Raw genomic sequence first — 19,372 nt, forward strand, 5'->3', positions numbered from 1 at the left:
AAGGTCAAGATTTTAATGGTTAAAACTTCCAACTTCTGCCACTCCACAGTAGTTGTTATAGTAGAACAAATATGAACTCAATCAACAACTTTTAGACAATTAATACAAAATACAATTAATAATTTACACAATTAACAATGTTAAGTAACTCTAGTTTGCAGTCTGTTCAAATGAGCACATTTAGAACATGGTGGGAGGTCATTTCTCTGTGAGCATGTGCTGTATCTGTTAGGGTTCACAGGAGTAGGGTTGTGACTAACCACTGCTTTCAGTGGCAATTAAAAGGTACCAATTACTTTCTTCACTAACAAATAAATTTAATATAAATAAATATAATTGTGAAAAAAAAGCCCACTGCATTTCCCAGAGTCCACTTTGATTTGAATTTGATTTGATATTAAAGTCAGTTCCAACCCATATGGGCTTATCAGAGTTTTTTTTTTGCTGAAAACAGACACATGCTGTTGGAAATTAGGTTGATGAGCGTTTGTGGCCCTTAAACTGAAACAATCAGCTACTGTAAAAGAAGCTAAAAGGCTCCTTTAACTGCTGAACCAGGTGGCACCAGTGTTCCCCTTCACATCAACCGTAGTAATTTGACCCATTGCTACTATGAAAATAATGATTAATGCAGCTTTGAGCAAACATATTTGAAAATAATAAAATAAAAACACACGTAACATTCACTAAACGCTTCCTTAATAGAAGTTATCACTGGTAACATATATGTACATTTATATTGACCTAACTAACCTACCTGTAAAGCGTAGGACACTGACAGACCCACGAGCCCGGGGTTCAGGTTCTCCTTTCCAGTCACAGCAAACATAGCAGCAAACAACACAATGCAGTTCCCAATGAACTCAATACGCACTCCGAGCCACCTGCACGACGGAGTGTTCCAGTTAGAACAAGTCAGACCCAACGGTGACCCAAGAAACTCAGCTTCTGGTATAAATATACAAGCACTGGGCTGATATCACTGACTCCAATTGAACGTCTGACACATAAAATGATTAGTTCGCTCTGACATGTTACAGCAGAAAAACCACAGGTGGAATAATAACATTAATCCTGGGTAAAATGTTTTTATTCATTCTTTATTTTAGCTGGGAGGACCTACTGAGACGGAAGTCTCTTCCAGGGGGGAGAAGAGGTGGCTGTATGCTGTTAATGGTTTGTCCTGTATAGTAAGTGGAATCATGTTTAGTTATTGTATGTGACTGTATACACCATCTGTTACATAGCTGGCTGATGTCATCCCTCATCCTTCGCTTCATGCTGGTGCCTCTTTACTTTGTGAAACATCTGACAGCAGCTGTGTTCCAGCATCTCTCACCTTCTGTACTCACACTTCAGAAGATACACCGAAATGACTGGGAGGCACAAAAAGTCTTGGTGTTGGTCGAGTAGACTGAGAACTGAGACTGAGGACAAACTACTGTAATGTAACGCTACATCAAAGAGCCTCCACTATGACAGGCTCAGATTGTTATTCCCTATACCATAAGACTTTTTTTTTTTTACCTTCAATAGTTATATCATGATATCGCACTGTTCAAAGCCGTACAAAGCTGTAGGTTTAGGCATGACCCACCTTTGATTGGTTAGTCACAAGATCATCCCGCCCTAAAGCTTAGCCTGCTTTATTGTCTATTTTCCTCTAAATGGGACCATATTTTACAAAGTGAACATCATTTTGTATTGAAGAGGACTAGAAACCAGCGACTGAGACCATAAACTCATTAGGAAAATGCTTCCTGAGGTTAATGAATCAAATGATAGCAGGATCATTTTCTCATAGACAATCTGATGTCTTTTTGGAGCCAGCAGAGTCGCCACCTACTGGCTATTTGAAAGAACGCAGGTTTAAAGCGCATTGGCTTCACTTTTCAGACCCAGAGACGACGTCCACTTCTTTTACGCAGTCTAGACTTAAGGATAAAAGATGACTCAAAGTCTTTTTTAACAATACTGGAACACAGCTGCTGCTCTGCTGAGCTGAAACAGGACACTTACCTGTTGGACACTATACCAGGGTAGTAACTCTTTTGGTTCTCATCCACTTTCATATCACTCATCAGAACAAAGGCAGATTGTCTGCCATAGGCTCGGATTACACTAGCGCCAGTGACGGTCTCAGAGAAATGGGAGTATATGGGAGAGCGGCTGACTGACTCCAAGCGCTTTAGCTGCCGAGATGTGGCAACGTAAAATCTCTACAGGGGTTGAGGGGGAGGGGGGGAGAAACAAACAAACACAACATTACAACTGAACAACACGTCACAGATGCTCAGATATTGAAAAACAGTTATGATGCATACAGATGAGCCCACACACACGCGCACACACACACATGCACACTCGCACGCAGAGTAATAAAGAAAGCCTGTGTGAACAAAACACCTGCAGTGATCGTTGGATAGGATGCCAGCCGGTGTTACATAAGCTCCTCAGAGGTGGTGAGTTCATAGTCTACATGCAAATCAGCTCTCCTGCATTAACCTTTGCATTAAGGAATGCCTTACACTCTGCACTGCATGTAGCCAGACTAATAAAGTTAGCAGCACAGCCAGATGAGCAGTCCTCACTGGGATACTTCTGTCCATATTTGTGCAGGATATGAAGCACTGGTGATATTAAACTGCGGGTGTTTTGTTTTTCATCACACATCATTGCATTAAAAGTCTAATAAAAAATACTTTGAAAATGTTAAAAGCTTAGTCTCCATTTGTGCCATCATATTGATTAAGTGAGTGGTTTAGTTTTTATTTGGGAATTACGTTGCGTACCAGTCAAACAGAAGCCCCTCAAAAGAAGATTAAAGACTAGCGATGCAGCAGAGACGCAGGCCGTGCAGGGTGGATGCCATGACAAAGCCACAATAGGAATAACATGAGCCCAGTACAGCTGGTTTTAGTCATCTGGAGTTAGTACACATGTATAAGATGAGCACACAGACCCTAAATGCCCCCAAATCACTTTGATGACTCCCTGTAAAATGTTTTATTCATGCATGACTGATGATTTCCTTATCCTAAATGTCTTTCTGATCGTTCAGGCTAAAAGTAAAACCTAGAGTGAGCTGGCCCCCTTCAGTTCCACATTCTTCAAAAAGGTCTTGGGGGATGTGAGACACTTGGTGCCTTTCAAATCCATTTTAAATTATCTTTTCAGGATAGCTTCATAGTCGTATCCATTTGACTGATTATGTGATTTGTTGTTTGTTACAGTTGTCTTATATGAGACATTCTACTGACTTCATTGATGAACTATTAGATGTCTGTAGGCTTGATTAAAAGCGGATCTGGTTTGCCAGACGGCTAACACTGTATGATCTCTACCCAGTGAGGGCATGTTCACTTTGGGTCAAGCTTTTGCAAAAATTTGGAAAGCTCCTCCCAGAGCCCCACAGAACTGCTCAGACGCATTAGTACTCTTTGTTAAAAGTAAACTCAAATTGGCGGAGGGCCCCTTTAACCAGACGCCGTAGCAGATGTATCCCTGAGCTGTGCCATCTTATTGTCAGGTACAGGAGTGCGTTTTGATCACAAGATAACGTTTTATCAGATGTGATTCTAAAATGGCCCTTTAGAACATTATATGTGACCACCTGCTCTCACAGGCTATTCATTTCAAAAACATCCAACGTGAACACAGAAACGGACCGCGGCCCATCTGCCTTTAAGTTAGAATCAAACATAAGCTAGAATCAGATGTTCTCCATCAGGCAAACCACTAAAAATACTGCAAAAAATGAATGTTGGATGATTTGGAATTTGCCTTGTTAGACGTCATTGGTTATGAAAAATAAATGAACACTACACACACCATCAATAACCACTGCTGTCAGACAGAGCTGCTCCTGTGGCAGAGCAACCTCATTAAACCTCAGTGGGCAGAAGTTACTCTAACTATCTGGCAGCCTGACAGGAAAACAGGTCACTTAAGATCATTGGAAGTCTGATTACAGAAAGGCTCCCTGGGCAACAAAAAGAACTCACCTGGATATAGTCTGACCTACTGTAGAAAGCTTCTTTCACTGGGAAGTTGAGTAGCAAAACAGTGGAGTTTAGCTGTTTAGCTGGACAGTGTCCCTGTGTGGATGAGGTGAATCTATGCGGCCAGTGTAACTAGTGAGATCATTTCTGCCTACAGAGCAGCCCTGCCTCTGACGATTAATGTAATGCAACTACAATTCAATTGTAACTGTTATGTCTTATTTCATAGTATAGCCATAAAAGATTAGTGATGTAACCGACTGAACCAGCCTAAACCAGTCTTAGACAACAGATTGGCCATTGAGCCCTCAGCCAACTATCGCTACTTGACTAGCAGAGACCAAACTACACAGCACTACTGTATAGTACTAGATCAACACTTGAACTACATGCAGTAGTCTACCGGCGCACACACACTCAACAACACTCGCAGACATGCATGTTGTATTAATGAGTTAGCAGACTCGTTTCCTATTTACCTGAACCCACCAATAGAACACCATTAATGGGGCTATGACTATGAGGAACATTGGGGTGAGGGCAGAGCATATGAGCAGCACATTCAGTGTGTACCAGAAAGTGCGCATCCATATGTCAATATTTTCTGGGATGTGGGAGTCTATAGCATCCACGTCTTTGCTGAAGCGGTTTAGTAACCGCCCAGTGGGGGTGCTCTCGAAGAAGGCCTGCGGAGCTCGCAGGACCCCCTGAAGCATGTTGCGGTGTGTGAGCTTGGCTGCCCGCAGCATACTGTAGGCCCGGCACAGCAGGCAGTTAACCAACAACAGCACACCTGCGAGAAGGGGGGAGGGGAGGGGGAGGGGTCAAGTGTGACAACACAACAACACCTGCGTTAAATGGGTGAGGACCTGTTCCTAACGTCCACTGTGACGTGGCAGCTTCTGCTGTCAGTGCAAATTTCACAGACACATTCAGCATGTGATAGTGGCTTTTTCACCACTCAGACTGAAAACAAAATAAAGTTGATTTGTTTTGAAATCATCAGTTCTTTTTGTTGGTGCTCCATTCTCCCTTTGGAAAGTGCTGCCATGGTGGTCATCACTGCTCAAGCTAACCAGGACTCGTGTGTGTGTGTGTGTGTGTGTGTGTGTTTGCTATGGAAACATGCCATAAATTCACACCGTGAGAAGGACGTGAGTATTTTAGATAAGGCTAAATGGCTACACTTCTTTCAAAGTTAATGAGAGTCGTGTTAATTGAGACTGATGACTGATGCTGACTTCTGCTTTACCTTCATATCGTGTGTTTGTCCTAAAAATGGGAATACACTGATCCAATTTTTCCTCTCCTGATACGGTACAGCTACCGGTGCTCTTTTTCCACTGAAGTTAAAATCTGTATACCTCACTGCATGAAACTTATTCGTATCAACTTGTGTGTGTGTGGTCTTATGAGGCTGGGGAACACTGTGGCAGGGAAAGCTGTCAGCTGAGTGAATGTAACTGTGGAAACATTGAATTTTATAATAACACTGAAGAACTGTAGCTAAGGTACATCACAGCTGTGCTTCTGATCAGAAAACTGAGCATCCCTGATATTTAGAAAATCTCTTCATTAACGACTGTAGCTCACAGTTAATTGCAAACTGTGTGTGACACAGTGGTTTTAAGCACAAGTGTTCATATTACATCTACTGAATTCTAATTAATTGTTCACAATGACTTGTGTTGATAGCAAGTTAATGTATATATGTACGATGTATGTGAGAAAAATATTTACTCTTACTATTTCAACTGAGAACTCAGATCTTCAGATCTTTTCATGGCAACAAAAAATGCTTCACTCACAGGCGTAGCCTACACATTACACACTAGTGACATTATCAGATCCACAGATATTACCTGTGTAATCCCTAAAACAAATCCAGGCACCCAGCAGATAGTCACACTGGCCTTCGGGAAAGAGCTGCTAGATTAAGCAGATCCAGTTGTATTAACACTGGTCCACCAGTAGAGGGAGGTTATACATCACTAAAGACTGAGTAACATTATCTTTATGCTTCAGTATATCGTGTGTGTGTTGGGGCCAGGCTATTGCTCAACATGACAGTGTTTGCGTCTGGAAGGGTGTGGAAACAGGCAGCGAGCAGGACAGGGAGCGTTTTGGCTGCGGAGAGAGAATTTAAGATTGAAAAGGAGAAAATCACAACTGCAGATGCTCATCGGGGACATCACGACAGGCTACAGAGAAACAAAAGCCCAAACTGGAAGGTTATAAAGCTGCCGCGCCAACATGCAGGTGGCATGCCATTCAAGGAGGAGGAAGAGTCACAAATTTGCAAAGAAAAGGGGAACAGAGGGAATCACGTGGCACATGAACACATCCCAGAGTACCTGGACAAAGACGTATATGAATGCCAAGGGTACTATGACAACGGCAAATATGGGTGTGCTGGCAATGATGACTATCATGGTGGAGAGAGAAACAAAGACGGTGCCCAGCAACATGAGCACGGTGGCTGGAAGAGCCTCGTCTATGATATAGATGTCCTTGGAGAAGCGGTTGATGATGCGTCCTATAGGCGTGGTATCAAAGAAAGACTGGGGCGTGTGAAGTTTGTTGTCGAGCAGGTTAGAGTGCAGCTTCTTGGCTGCGCCGATGTTCCCCATGACTAGTGTGAAGGAAGACACCATGACCAGGAGACCTGGGGTGGGGGATAACCAGAGCAGGAGTGGAGGAAAAAGATATCGGAGAGGAAGGTTTTACTGGGGAACGAGAAAGCAGTGGAATCACTAGTAGATGAAGGCAGCATCTGTCCTGAATGTACAGATGTGAAGGTAACAGTTCACTGGAAAGGAAACGGCAGTAAAACTTAATGCTACACGTCCACATTCAACCAACCGGAATGCGCACTGACGTTTACATGTGGATGCTGGTCCTTTAGGACTCTGCAACAAACTGCAACAAAAAGCTGTGAGGGTGGAAGCAGCATTTGGCACCATGGAGTTAAAGTAGCTGTTCAGGTTCAAAATCATTTTAGCACCATGATGTGGCAACACATTCAACCTCAAAACAGTCTGCATCTTTGCAAAAGACAATTTTGTTTCTATACAGCAATAAATGCATGTAAGTGGGTGGGGTTTAGCTTTAAAATGTCCTGGTGCTTAGTGTGATGGTCTGTTCCTTACCTTGTGCAATGCCCAGTGCTGCGTACACCCCCACCCTCATATGAACATTCTCCTGAGTCTGGTTTTTTGAGGCGTCGTTGGTCCACTGGCTGAGCCAGATGTTCGCTCCGATGGCCGCGGCGTTCTGGCAGCCGTACAGGAAACAGATGAACACTGACAGCAGAGGTCCCACCGCCTTGGCGTACTCCAGGTACACCTTCATTTTCACCTGGTTGGGAGAGTCAGAACAGTGGAGTAAGCTGAGCAGAAATAAATGAAGTTTTACCATGTAGATAATCACATTTTATGAATTAATGTTTCCATAACAGGATAACAATATACTAGTTTGATATTGCAACGTTAAAAATGAAATATGAATATGAAATTTTCTCATTAACAAAATGTGTGGCATCAATAGTTTATTCCTGACCACGACAGCTTAGCACTTTCATTTTTAGTCTGATAGTACCAAATTCTGTCAATGTTGAATGAAACTTTCAAAAACAGATTAAAAAACCGAGAAAGTGAGGCCTAAAAAAGGCAAAACATCTATCTGATGACGATTATTTACTTTACATATTTGATACTAGATATGTGCATAAGAAAAGACTGAAAAGAGAGATCTCACGGACTGACCCTGCCCGTCTCTGTGGCCTCTGCCTGGATGAGTTTCTCCGTCTCCTGTGGTTTCTTCTTCTCTTGTGACTCCGAGTGTTTCCTCTGGCTGCAGCCGTGCCTCCTCACTGAGCGACATCTGGGGTTGTCTCCTTCGGCTGAAATGATGCTGATCTGCCTGTAAGGGGAGAAAAAAAACAAAACATGTCCAGCTGTCATGTACACATATCCAACCAGAAGAGGATATGTCTTATTCTTGTCCAAGTAGAAAAAGGCAGACTGTGTGAAGAAGTCTTATTACACTATCCAGACTTGTAGGTAGTTCTCGTAGAATATTTTCTTTACCTTATGAAATTTCTCTTGGCTTCATTGATCCCCGGTTCATTGTCCACCATGTCTGTGTGGTTGCTAAGGGCATCGTCAGGGAACAGACTCTCATCTTCCATTAAAGCCTCTGTAAAAGGATGGTCTTTATACAACTTTTCTGAAAGAAGCTCAACCATGAAATATGAGATGCTGACATATGATACAGGAGTTAAAACGGGAGTCAAGGAAGTGATGCTCTACCAGTGGCCTCATCCTCCTCTATGATGTCCTCCAGGGCGTAGTTCCTGAGGAACTCTGCGAAGGCTCCGTTCTGTTTGAGCAGCTCCTGGTAGGAGCCCATCTCGGACACCCTGCCCTCAACCATCACCATTATGTTATCCACCTGAGGCAGGAAGCTGATGCCATGGGTCACTAGGATACGTGTCTGGAGTCAAATAACAAAACAAAACTTCATGTAATAAAATCGAAAAAGGTTATTTAACTAATAAACTGCACGACAGACTAAAGGACTGAGGCAAACTTATTCAAGTGACAGTAAGTTGAGGGTAAATAAGGGAATGAAAGTAGTCCAAGTTCAGTTTATGAAGTGATGGTAGAGAAGCTCCTCCAAAAGGGCAACGTCCACGGATGCCTGGAAAGGTGTCAAGCAACTGGCTGGCCTCTCAAATAATTGACCCCCCCCCCGTCCGTCCTACCTAAGAGCAGAGGAACGTGTGCAGTCTGCAGAGAGCCTGAACAGCTGCAGGTTTGACAAACACAACTTCTCACAGGAGAGGGAGGAGCTGACCGCCAACAGCTCAAGCACACTTTCATACACCAACACAGAGTTTCACCCAGGGGATGCTGAAGAGCACTCAGGAGAATGAATCCTAAATCCAGGTGCTGACAATGTCAGCAGATGTCTATTGAAGATGTGTCATAAACAGCTGGCTGAGGTCTTCTGCAATCTCTTTTACTGGCCACTGTCCAAACAGTCCGGGCCAGACGTATGGAACTCTTCGATCATTTGTCCAGTCCCATTGGAAAGTAACCCCACCCGTAACAAAGATTATCAACCTGTAGCCTTAAAGGGATGCTTGGATTATTTGAAGTGGGGCTGTATGAGGTACTTATCCATAGTCAGTGTATCTCCTACAGTAATACACACGTCCCCAGTTTGGAGAAGCATGCAGGAGTCCCATCAAAGACTCTGAGCAATGTACGACTGTGGACGGGGGCAGCAAAAAAACATTTTGGCCAGCTATAAAAGGACAGCAAAACTAGCAAGGTAAAATGACTAAAATGTTTTTGTCAACAGAATCTGGTGGCTTTGAAGCGAGCACAGAGAAAGAAAGAATGGCTTCAGTTCCCTGTTGGAAAAGGCTGTCTGTGGCAATGTAAAGCTGTGAGGATATTTTAAACATGGCTTAGCTTAACTTTGGGACTCCAGTCTGCTTCTCCAAATTGAGGGCGTGTCGCCCGCAAAATGCTGTAGGTAATACACTGACTATGGATAAGTACCTTATACAACCCCACTTCAAATAATCCAAATTATCCCTTTAACATCGCTGGTGATGAAGAGCTTTGAGAGGCTTATTCTGCCCTAGCTACAGAGGGAGGTTTGTGGGCTCACAGACTATACTGCGCCACAGCCACACGCTGGAGAAGCCAAAATCATCTGCCAGGATGTTTTTTGAGGATTTCTGCATTTAACACCGTGCCACTTCACCTAATGGGACATAACCTGCTTGAGATAACTGTCAGCCCCCATCTTTCTCACCGTCTCCTTCCTCACAGAGGAACAGCCACTGCAGCTCCAACAGAACCATATCCACAGGGGCAATACAAAGTCATCTCACCCACTCTGCTTACCCTGTGCACAGACGACTGCAGGAGCTCAGGTCCTGAGATGCTGTCCATTCAGGACCCTGACAACATAATTATCAGCACCACTAACACCACAACCTCATCATTGAGGAAATCTTTGCAGGGTGGTGTGAGAACAAAAGAACTGGACCTAAATCCCCCCAAAAAAATCAAAGAAATCCTGGTGGATTTCAGGAGAAAACAGGCCACTGAGCAAACTCCAGAAGTAAACAGCCAGTAGAGCGCGATGAGGCGTTTATATACCTGGACACTGTCATTGATCACAAGCTAATCTTAAAGACCAGTTGTCAGTTGTCACTGATACTCTGTGCCTGTCTTTCCTCAGGAAGATGAGGAGGCTCCAGGCCCATCCAGCCATCAGTCCATTCTACAGATCCTTTGTGGGATCCATACTGACCTTTAACATCACAGCAAGATTCAGAGTGATGAGCGATACCAACCTCAGGACCACTCAGGACAGTAAAGAGGGCCACACAGATAGCTGGACACTGGAATAAATCCCTGCCCTACAGAAACGGAGGGGCCTTATCTAGTTTTGCGCCGACCTCCATAGATCTACTTAACTCCCGTTAACCCCATCCCACAGCAAACCCGCTGTCAAAACACACCTTTTTATTGCAGTCACACAGGAACTCAAGCAGCTCTTATCAGAAACTGGTGTCTTACTACGAAAAACCAACAAGTAATAAACTGATAAGAGATGCAGCTTCCTCTGTAATAAAAAGATAAGACACGGCTTCCTCTACTGAAACGTGCCACGCTAGCAGCAAACCTTCCTCTGCGGAGTTCTCCTCACCTTGCCCTTTAGCACCCCCTCTGGACCGATGAGGTTGTCAAAGATGTGTTTGGACACGTGGGCGTCCACAGCAGACAGCGGGTCATCCAGCAGGTAGACATCAGCGTCACTGTACAGAGCTCGGGCCAGACTCACCCTCTGTCTCTGCCCACCAGAGAGGTTGATGCCCTGCAGGGTTGAGGCACGTCATCAGTATGGTTTTAGTCACTGGCCCATCTATCATGCAGCTTCAGTCATGTATCAGTAAATACAAAGGGAGTTTCTCAAGACAACACCTTCATCAAATGAGGAATTGCTGAAAGGAAACCAGAACTAAAGCTGACACCTAGAAACAGGGACAAAAAAGTGTTTACTCAATAAAAGACAGTACCTTCTCTCCTATCTCAGTCATGTCTCCCCCAGGCAGCACTTCCAGGTCAGGAGTTAAGGCACAAGCGTCCAGAACACAGCAGTACTTCTGCTCATTGTAGGGCCTCCCAAACAGGATGTTCTCCCGCAGGGTGGCATTCTGTATCCACGCCTGTTGAGGTACGCAAGCCACTGAGCCCTGAAGAGACAGGCCCACGATCATCTCTTTACACCACCTCCAGTTATAGATCTGACAGTTGACATCATCTTAGTTCTAATGTTATACAGTTTGCAGACCTTTTTCAATTCATCCCTATAGTTTATTTTAATGACAAAACAACCGGAGTCAGCTGTATTTACATGTAACAAATGTATTTGGAAATACACTCATAGACTTACAAATTATTCCTAAAATACTGTCTGCAAAGTTATTCATAAAGAAGTCAATGTCGAAGATTAACTATCATTATCATTTTAAGTGAAATTATAATGGGTCTTTACACCTCGAGCACCTGTGCACTAGTCATGTGTTAGTTTCTACAGTGATTTTTTTTGTAAAGATCTTTAATTTTTTAGCATTTAGCACAGACTTTAGCATTTTATCTTAGACTTGGTATAATGTTTCTTTTTCATTCCTTTCTGCATATCCAGTTTGTTTAAATAGGAGATTCAGTATGGTGATACCATCGGACAGACGGTCTGATGCTTCTGAATGCATTAGGAACATGAAAACTGCATTCACTGATTTGTTTTGTCACACAGCCAAACAAGCAAACTTTTGAGAAAAATATCAGTCCCTTTAGCTGCTAAATGCTGGGCTGTGTTGGCCAGCGAGTCGCTCCCTCTGTCTGTGTGCCGTTTGGTGGTGAACGGCTTAGGGTTAGGGTTACACAGTGGCCTGTTCCTGCTGGAAACAACTACATACGAAGACGTACCCGAACGGAGACCTCTCCCTCCAGTTTCTCCATTTCACCCAGCAGCGCAGAGATTAGGGAGGACTTCCCACAGCCGACGTGCCCCACCACGGCCAGCAGGGAGCCTTGGGGCACAATCACGTTGATACTACGAACACACAGACAACGTGCGTTTTAACAGCAGCCTCAGGCTTAACAACATAAACTTATGACAAACGCAAACACAGAGTAACAGGCCTTTTAATGGCATACTTGTGCAGAGCAGGAGGATCTTCTTTAGCCCAGGTGAATTTTCCGTTGACAACTGCCACTGAAAAATCTGTTGAGCAACAAAACGTCAACAGCATGTATTTGTTCTCAGTACACGATGATTTGGTCTGACAAGACATCCAAAAGAGTTACTGGGTGAAAGGTACAAGTGGGAAAGTGACTTTGCACTAAACCCTTGTACTTCCACAGCCTATTGAGTTGACACAATGGAATGATGACAATGCACATTTTGTAAAATCTTATTAAAGTCTGTTTGAAGCAAAAAAATAAAATAAAATCAGACAACCAAAACAGTTTAATCAAAGGAGGAGCAGTGCTTCATTTTACCTGTGGCCGTGTTCTTTCTGTCTACTGAATGTGGGTCCAGCTCATCATGACTCAGGAAACTCTGGATTCGCTTCAGTGAGACGCTGGCCTGCAGCACACAATAAACACAAAGGCGCTGAGTGACATGTGTTAACAAACACATGCAGCAAAGGAAGTAAAGGGGCACCCAAGTGACTGCATGGTTACAGTGCATGCCACGTTACTACAACGTTGCCGCTTTGATTCACTTCACTGTCCAATAAAGGCGAAAAATAATCTTTGGGAAAAAGGAAGATGAAAAAGAAAAAAGCGATCCAACCTGCACGATACTGCTGATGACTTGGGGAAGCATGTTGAGAGGAAACCTGAGGATGTTAAACAGTGAGAGCGACACAAAGGCCTTCTCCGCATCCAGGACGTTGTTCTCATCCACGGTCACATACACAGCAAACGTTGTCAAGGCAACCTGGAAACACAGAGGCAAACAGGCCGCTGAGACATCGAGGTCCATCAGTTTACCGTAGAGACGTACAGCAGTCACGGTTGTGATGCTGCACACACTCGCACATTAATCTGAGTCGACCAGTGACTCAGCAGTGACCTCATTATCAACAGCTGGTCACAGTCACCACATAATGGAGTGCACAGAGAGTACAACCACTGGTGTATACAGGCTGGTAAAGAGACAAAACACAAACGACCATGACATCAATCAGCTGATGGCTTAATTAAATGCTGTCATGTGACTTATGACACCTGGTGCAGATAATTGATGAAGACGGCAGCCCGAATAAGGAAGAACAGACATTGCTCCCATATTATTTGCTTGACATTTCTCTGCTTTGCTTAACACAAAACTAACAGACCTCCTGGATCCGTCATGCTTTTTGAAGTTTACGATTTGGGTCAGCAAACAGACAGTCAGCTGATGTGAAAAGTGTGTAATGTTGTTATGTTGCTATGGCATCTGCACTTGAGCTAGTCCAGCTTTCCTGTACAATTACTGATTACAGACCTTTCTCTGGTGGTGTCACAGTAGGTCAGGACAAGAAAAGACTTACTGTCAAATGATTAACCATCCTTTCTGCACAGCTGATCATCTAGAGGCACATTAGCCTGAAAGTTGTGCAGAGCAATCCAAGAGACAATTATATCCTAAATGTTCTTTATGTGGTCTGCCGTGCACCTGAGAAAAGCTGACGCTGCTTTCAAATGCTGTCGTAAATGATCCACATTATGCGGTGAGCACACTTATAAGACTTTGGGGTGATAGGTGAATGATGCCCTTAACAGATAATCCATGCCGATCTTACCAAACCCAACCTGTCCGAACCTTCCAGCCACAACAGATCAACACTGACTCTCCTCTCTGCAAGCATTGTATATAAAAAATCACATCTGGCACACAGATCGAAAAAATGGCTGATGATAGGTTGACCGATGTGGCACGCCGCTTGGAGTAGTGGTACGTCCGTGCTGTTTTACTGGCATATGGCTATCCTTACTGACATATTACTACTGAATGTTGTCACTGCTGTGTGCAAAAGGATGACCAGTGCTCCACTAAGAGCTGTACCAGAAGGTATTTTGTAAAACTGGTAACATTATGTGTAGCTGTCACTGACGTGAGGAACAAAGTTTGACCATTAACGCCAACTGTATGCCAGTCAGACATGACATTTTTATCTATTTATTTATTAGTGGTTATAATTACTATTCATTATAATCAAATCCACTGTGAATTAGGGGGGGGAAATCTTCACCTGGAGATTCTTTGTGTTCATGATGTGTTTTTCTCATGTAACATGATGCTGCAGGAACTTATGTCATAAATGGTATATATGTTACTCTCAAGTCAGCATTCTACTTCACCGACTCCGCTTTGTCTGGACAACTGGTTGGTCTAAGGAAAGATCAAGTCCATCTTGGGGCATCCCCTCATGTACCTGAAACCAGATATTGCTTGTAGAATCCTATATATGTGGTCGCTTTACCCTGTATTCCTTAGTCTCATCTATGCCTGTGATGTTAGACTCCGAGCTTGTGAACCTACATAAACTTCTTGAATGAATCTTGGACTCCTCTCTTCATTACTACAAACCACAGAAAAGCATCCCTACATGATGCCAAGATATGACATTCTGATATTTGTTTAACATTTGAGTGTTGTTAATAGACAAGCAAGCAGCCTTTAGAGAATTATTATTATGGTATCAATATCTCAAGTGCAAAATGGACCCGAATATTCTCTTTCACCTACAGCTGCTAAACAAAAGAGTCCATTGTCACCAGATTTCTAAAACAGTTTTCTAATAAAGCCCCTTAGTAATATTTGACCACAAACTAGGCTATCTGAACAGCCGAATTGTATTTACAGCTGTAAAACATGACTTATCGGCTAATGAAGGCTGCCTGGGGGCAACAAGACTTAAAATACTTCCACAACAACACTGTTGTCGTTCACCATCTTCAGAAAATACCAAATGGGAAGACATTTCTGCAGACATTCATGCAACCTGTTTGGATTGTCTGGGTTCACACTCACCTGCCACAAAAATGGCCAAAGCTGATCAGCACATTTACCAAATGCTTAAATCCTGACCAATCATTTTCACTGAGCAAAGTCTCTCAGGACAAAGCCATAGCCTACCAGGAAAGGGGCACTGGTCCAGGCCATGGTGGACAGCGCTCCCAGGTAGGCTGTCTTGCGCAGCACATTGAGCTCCTTCTGCCGAATGGCCAGGACCTTGTCTTTGAAGGAATTCTCCCAGGCGTACAGCTTTAGGACTTTGATGCCGTTCAGGATCTCGTTCATCAGCTTGATACGAGAGTCCTTGTACTGCATCTGCTCCACCTGGGAGAGAGGAAGAGGAGGATGAAGACAGACCGTTTATCATATGTGATTAACAGACACCAAAAATAGGGAAACGTGGACAAAGGTGTCTTATTTGAAGTGGAATCTCCATTGAACAATTTTAAATAATGTAAAATTACATATACATACTGGCTTGAATGACAGTTCACTTTGCAAAGAAATAAAGGCCTAGTTTGACTGTTACCTGGTAGGCTCGGGTCTTCATGGCAATGACCGCATTAAAAGGGATCAGCATGATCATGACAGCCACCCCAGCCAGCACAGATGGACCGAGGTTCTGTTCAAATACAGCAGAGTCAGTAAATCAATGCAGATATTATTCAAAATAGATACAAAGATTTACACACAATATGCGTGAAATGCCTAGTCATCAGTTCCTTTAATTCTTGCACGTACCTGCCAGAGGAAATATAGTGCCAGCATAATCTGTAGAGGAGCAGACCACAGCATGTTGAGGAAGGTGGTGAGGTCCATAAACCTCTGAGCGTCCACAGACATCAGGTTGACTACCTCTCCAACCGTCGATGAACGTTTAGCAGCGTTGGTTATCACCAGCGCCTGCAGAACAATGATCGGGGAAAAATAGCAACTGGACAATGTGATAAAGTTCCTTTCTGTGCCGCACATTGTATCTCCTCTAGATTGAAATGTGCTATATGAAGTCTTCTATTTTTGCACGTGTGCACGTGCTTGGTAAAACCGCAGTCTGACAACATGGGAGACCTTGGAGCATACCTTCCTGTAGATGGCTCCTATGACAGCTGTGCGTACATTCATGCCGGTGACAAAGCAGTACTGAAAGTGATGGTGGAGGATGAGAGTCTGCAGGACGGCTGTGAAGAACATGAGGAAGGCCAGTGAGTAGCCCCACCAATCGGGAACATTCTTCTGTTTTGTGAACGAGATCAGCATCCTGTGAGAGCGAAGAAATGGAGTGATTCTGTAATCCCTTTTCTCCTTTGACATGCGTCTACTTTCCATGCTTCTACTAAACCAACACCTTGTGCACCCGCCTGGTTTTAACCTGCAGAGCACTGCAGCGAGGCTCAAGCCAGGCACAAGAAGTACAACCCACACGACACCTTTTCTAGTCTCTTTTCATGGCCTTTCTATAAACTACCATAAACTTTAAGGTCATAAAATATAAATTCTGACTATGAGACACAGGTTATCTGTACTCTGTACTCTGCTGACCCCTAAAACCACTTTAAAAATTAAAGTCATGCACTAACTAGACAATGCAGAGTAGTCTCAGATGAATTATTCAGAATTTCTCACATTAGCTGCGACATTAGCGGCCTTGTTGCCTGCAGGTCAGCACCTGCATTTACATGCCCTCCCAAAACCTTACAGTGAACTCATCCGTGGCTCGTTAGAATCATGCTGATTCAAACATGGTGTATATTTCATTCAGCGTGCAACAACATGTTCACAACACAGACATTAGTCAGAGGTGTAATGTGCTGTTGCAGAGGTTTGACTTTTGCTCTACTAACAAGTATTTACGGTTTAAAATGCATATTAATAAAACGTCAACGGACTCTGGGAGATGATACAACCTGTAAGTGCTGCTGCATAAATTCTTTATGTTCATGGTACATAATTCATAACTGATTCAATAACTTCATGCAATAGGTGAATAAATACATTATTTGATGTAAAGTTAAATAGTTCAAATGTAAAAATGTGTGTGCGTGTGTAATGTTCGTTCACAGATATAGTTCTCACGGCGTTATGGCGTGATGGTGACTGCGTGACTAAGGTGTGGATGCATCAGAGAGATAAGGACTGTCCAAGCGATAAATGCCAATTTCAAAGACCTGTGAGCTACACAACCTGTAGATTTAAAATTCTCCTTACTGTCTGTAACTAACTAAAAACTGGTATAAGAGGGAGCCTCCTTGTTTTATAGAATGGATGCAAGGGATGGATATGTGATAGGAGGACAAATAAAAGGGGGATCTTTTCCAGAAAATGGTATAAATGGATCACCTTGACTGGAAAAGTGATAAAACAAAACAGTTAGTACTACTGACTGTCATTACATTACTGCAGGGTCATAAAGCTTCTGTTTCTCTTTCCTTGTTTTTACTTCCTGATGTTTGTGTAAGATTAGATCAAATTATGTTCATGACACGAAACTGAAATGACTCAGATTAATCAAATATAAAGCAGTATAGCAAATCATGAGCTCCATCTTTTGAATAGAGCAGAAGCAGTACTGCATTAGACAGAGCTTTCACAATGTCATCCCGGCAAAGAGTGTATTAATATTACATAGGTAAGACGTCACATTATTTGAAATTAAAATAACACAAAATGTGTCCGTTTTCCTATGGCACAGCAGGTATCCCTGTTAATCAGCTTTATTCAACCACATGAAAAACAAGGAAAACTATGTGGTCTGCCAGCTATGATACCTTATCTCTGTACAGAGATAAGGCATCATAGATGGCTTGATGGCCTTATGATAGATAAGGCTTTCAGAGAATAGCTGCTGTCACTACATTTCCACTGTTAGCAGCTTAAAGAAAACATGCGGTATTTACATAATGACTCTGCATCATAAATAGTATGCATTCCAAATAAAGACAGCCACTGTGTTTGGATGCAAAAACACAAGCATATCATGCAAAAAGACATTCTGAAAATAATATCTGGAGTACTAGAACAATGGTAGTTTGTTAGTATTTGAATATAACTTGCAAATACGGTGTGTTCATGAAAGCACGCGGTAGTAATAACATTTCCTCTTACCTGAGGAGCTGAGGGTTGACAAAGGTGATCATATCCTGCAGGAGCTTGAAGGCCGAGCCAATCAGAAAGTAGGGTCCAAACGCTTTGATGAGGGCACGCAGGAAAGACGGCTTGCGGGGAGCCGATTTCTGATTGGACAGCAACACCTCTACTTCCTCCGGGCTGCTTTCACCTCCCCCTGCCCCTCCGATGTGGTTGGTGGTCGACGGCGGGGGCTTGGAGTACACGGCCTGGCTGGACAGATTCTGTTCACTAGAGTTTGGGAGGTTTGGGATAGGAAAGAGATGGAGAGAGTAACAGTTGTGTGACATGTCAATTAAAACAATTTGTAATCGGAGTTTGTACTTGCACACACAGCAAGCACTGTCCAATAGTTTCTCTGTATGTTTCCCCTACAATGCACAGCTTTAAAAGCATCTGCCATTTGTCAAAAACCTCTGTATTTTTACTGTGTACAGATTAGTCAAACTACAATGAGCCAATGGACTTCACTTCTCTGACACACTTCTCTTCTACCGTAGAACGCATCTTTTTTTAATGTAACAATTAACAAAACCAAACAGCAGACAGGAGAGGAACAGCTGAGTATCATCTACGTAACAACAACATGAGATGCACTCAAACTGTTCAGAATCTATCCTGGCTAAGCAGCAATTCAGTCAGGAAGCGGCCAAAATACTAAACTGGCTTTAAGTTTTCCATTTACACTAGAACTGATTTCATTATTGATTACTCCCCAAATTGTTTTCAGTCTAAATTATAACACATGAAACTAATTTCATACTTTAATTTCATACATTTTCATGACGAACCCCGTTTTCAAAACTGGATCACTTCAGTAGTACAAGTAGGAATACTAATAATGATTACATGTTGCAGTGTCTCTCTCATCCTGTTAGACCTAACTGCTAATTTGCCGTTCATTTGTTCAGAAACATCTCAGGCAGCGAGTCATAATGTAAGTAAAGCATTAAAAGCTTTCAGTCAAAGGAATGTTTTGCAAACTACAAAAAAAAAAAAAAATCACTTGTAATAGCAGCTTAAAGCGCAGGCTTCGGATTCCAGCAGTGAACTAATTGTCGACTGCAGCTCAACTGGACAACTGCGATGGAATTAAGCTTAACAGGTTTCCAGGCCACAAAGGAAAAGGCCTAATCGTGCTTTCCCAT

The 19,372-nt window shown here is 43.0% G+C and overlaps 1 protein-coding gene across 3 annotated transcripts in view; it reads right to left on the reverse strand.

Moving 5' to 3' along the window:
- The window catches only part of abcc3 (ATP-binding cassette, sub-family C (CFTR/MRP), member 3), a 106,104-nt gene that overhangs the window by 3,705 nt on the left and 83,027 nt on the right, over nt 1-19,372 (reverse strand). For 2 of the 3 annotated variants that reach the window (XM_070851750.1, XM_070851749.1), the window contains 18 exons: nt 18,204-18,455; nt 16,182-16,359; nt 15,843-16,004; nt 15,631-15,723; nt 15,222-15,425; nt 12,891-13,037; nt 12,593-12,680; nt 12,248-12,314; nt 12,017-12,143; nt 11,104-11,280; nt 10,734-10,901; nt 8,312-8,495; nt 8,090-8,198; nt 7,766-7,922; nt 7,151-7,358; nt 4,481-4,794; nt 2,020-2,219; nt 758-884 (listed from right to left, as the gene is read on the reverse strand). In XM_070851750.1, coding sequence (XP_070707851.1) covers nt 758-884; nt 2,020-2,219; nt 4,481-4,794; nt 7,151-7,358; nt 7,766-7,922; nt 8,090-8,198; nt 8,312-8,495; nt 10,734-10,901; nt 11,104-11,280; nt 12,017-12,143; nt 12,248-12,314; nt 12,593-12,680; nt 12,891-13,037; nt 15,222-15,425; nt 15,631-15,723; nt 15,843-16,004; nt 16,182-16,359; nt 18,204-18,455 — 2,962 coding nt within the window. Of the gene's footprint in view, nt 1-757; nt 885-2,019; nt 2,220-4,480; nt 4,795-6,355; nt 6,667-7,150; nt 7,359-7,765; nt 7,923-8,089; nt 8,199-8,311; nt 8,496-10,733; nt 10,902-11,103; nt 11,281-12,016; nt 12,144-12,247; nt 12,315-12,592; nt 12,681-12,890; nt 13,038-15,221; nt 15,426-15,630; nt 15,724-15,842; nt 16,005-16,181; nt 16,360-18,203; nt 18,456-19,372 lie in introns of all 3 variants that reach the window. The other variant, XM_070851752.1, reaches the window with a different exon arrangement.

This window comes from Pempheris klunzingeri, chromosome 20 (genome assembly GCF_042242105.1).
Source record: "Pempheris klunzingeri isolate RE-2024b chromosome 20, fPemKlu1.hap1, whole genome shotgun sequence".
Classification (NCBI taxonomy): Eukaryota; Metazoa; Chordata; class Actinopteri; order Acropomatiformes; family Pempheridae; genus Pempheris; species Pempheris klunzingeri.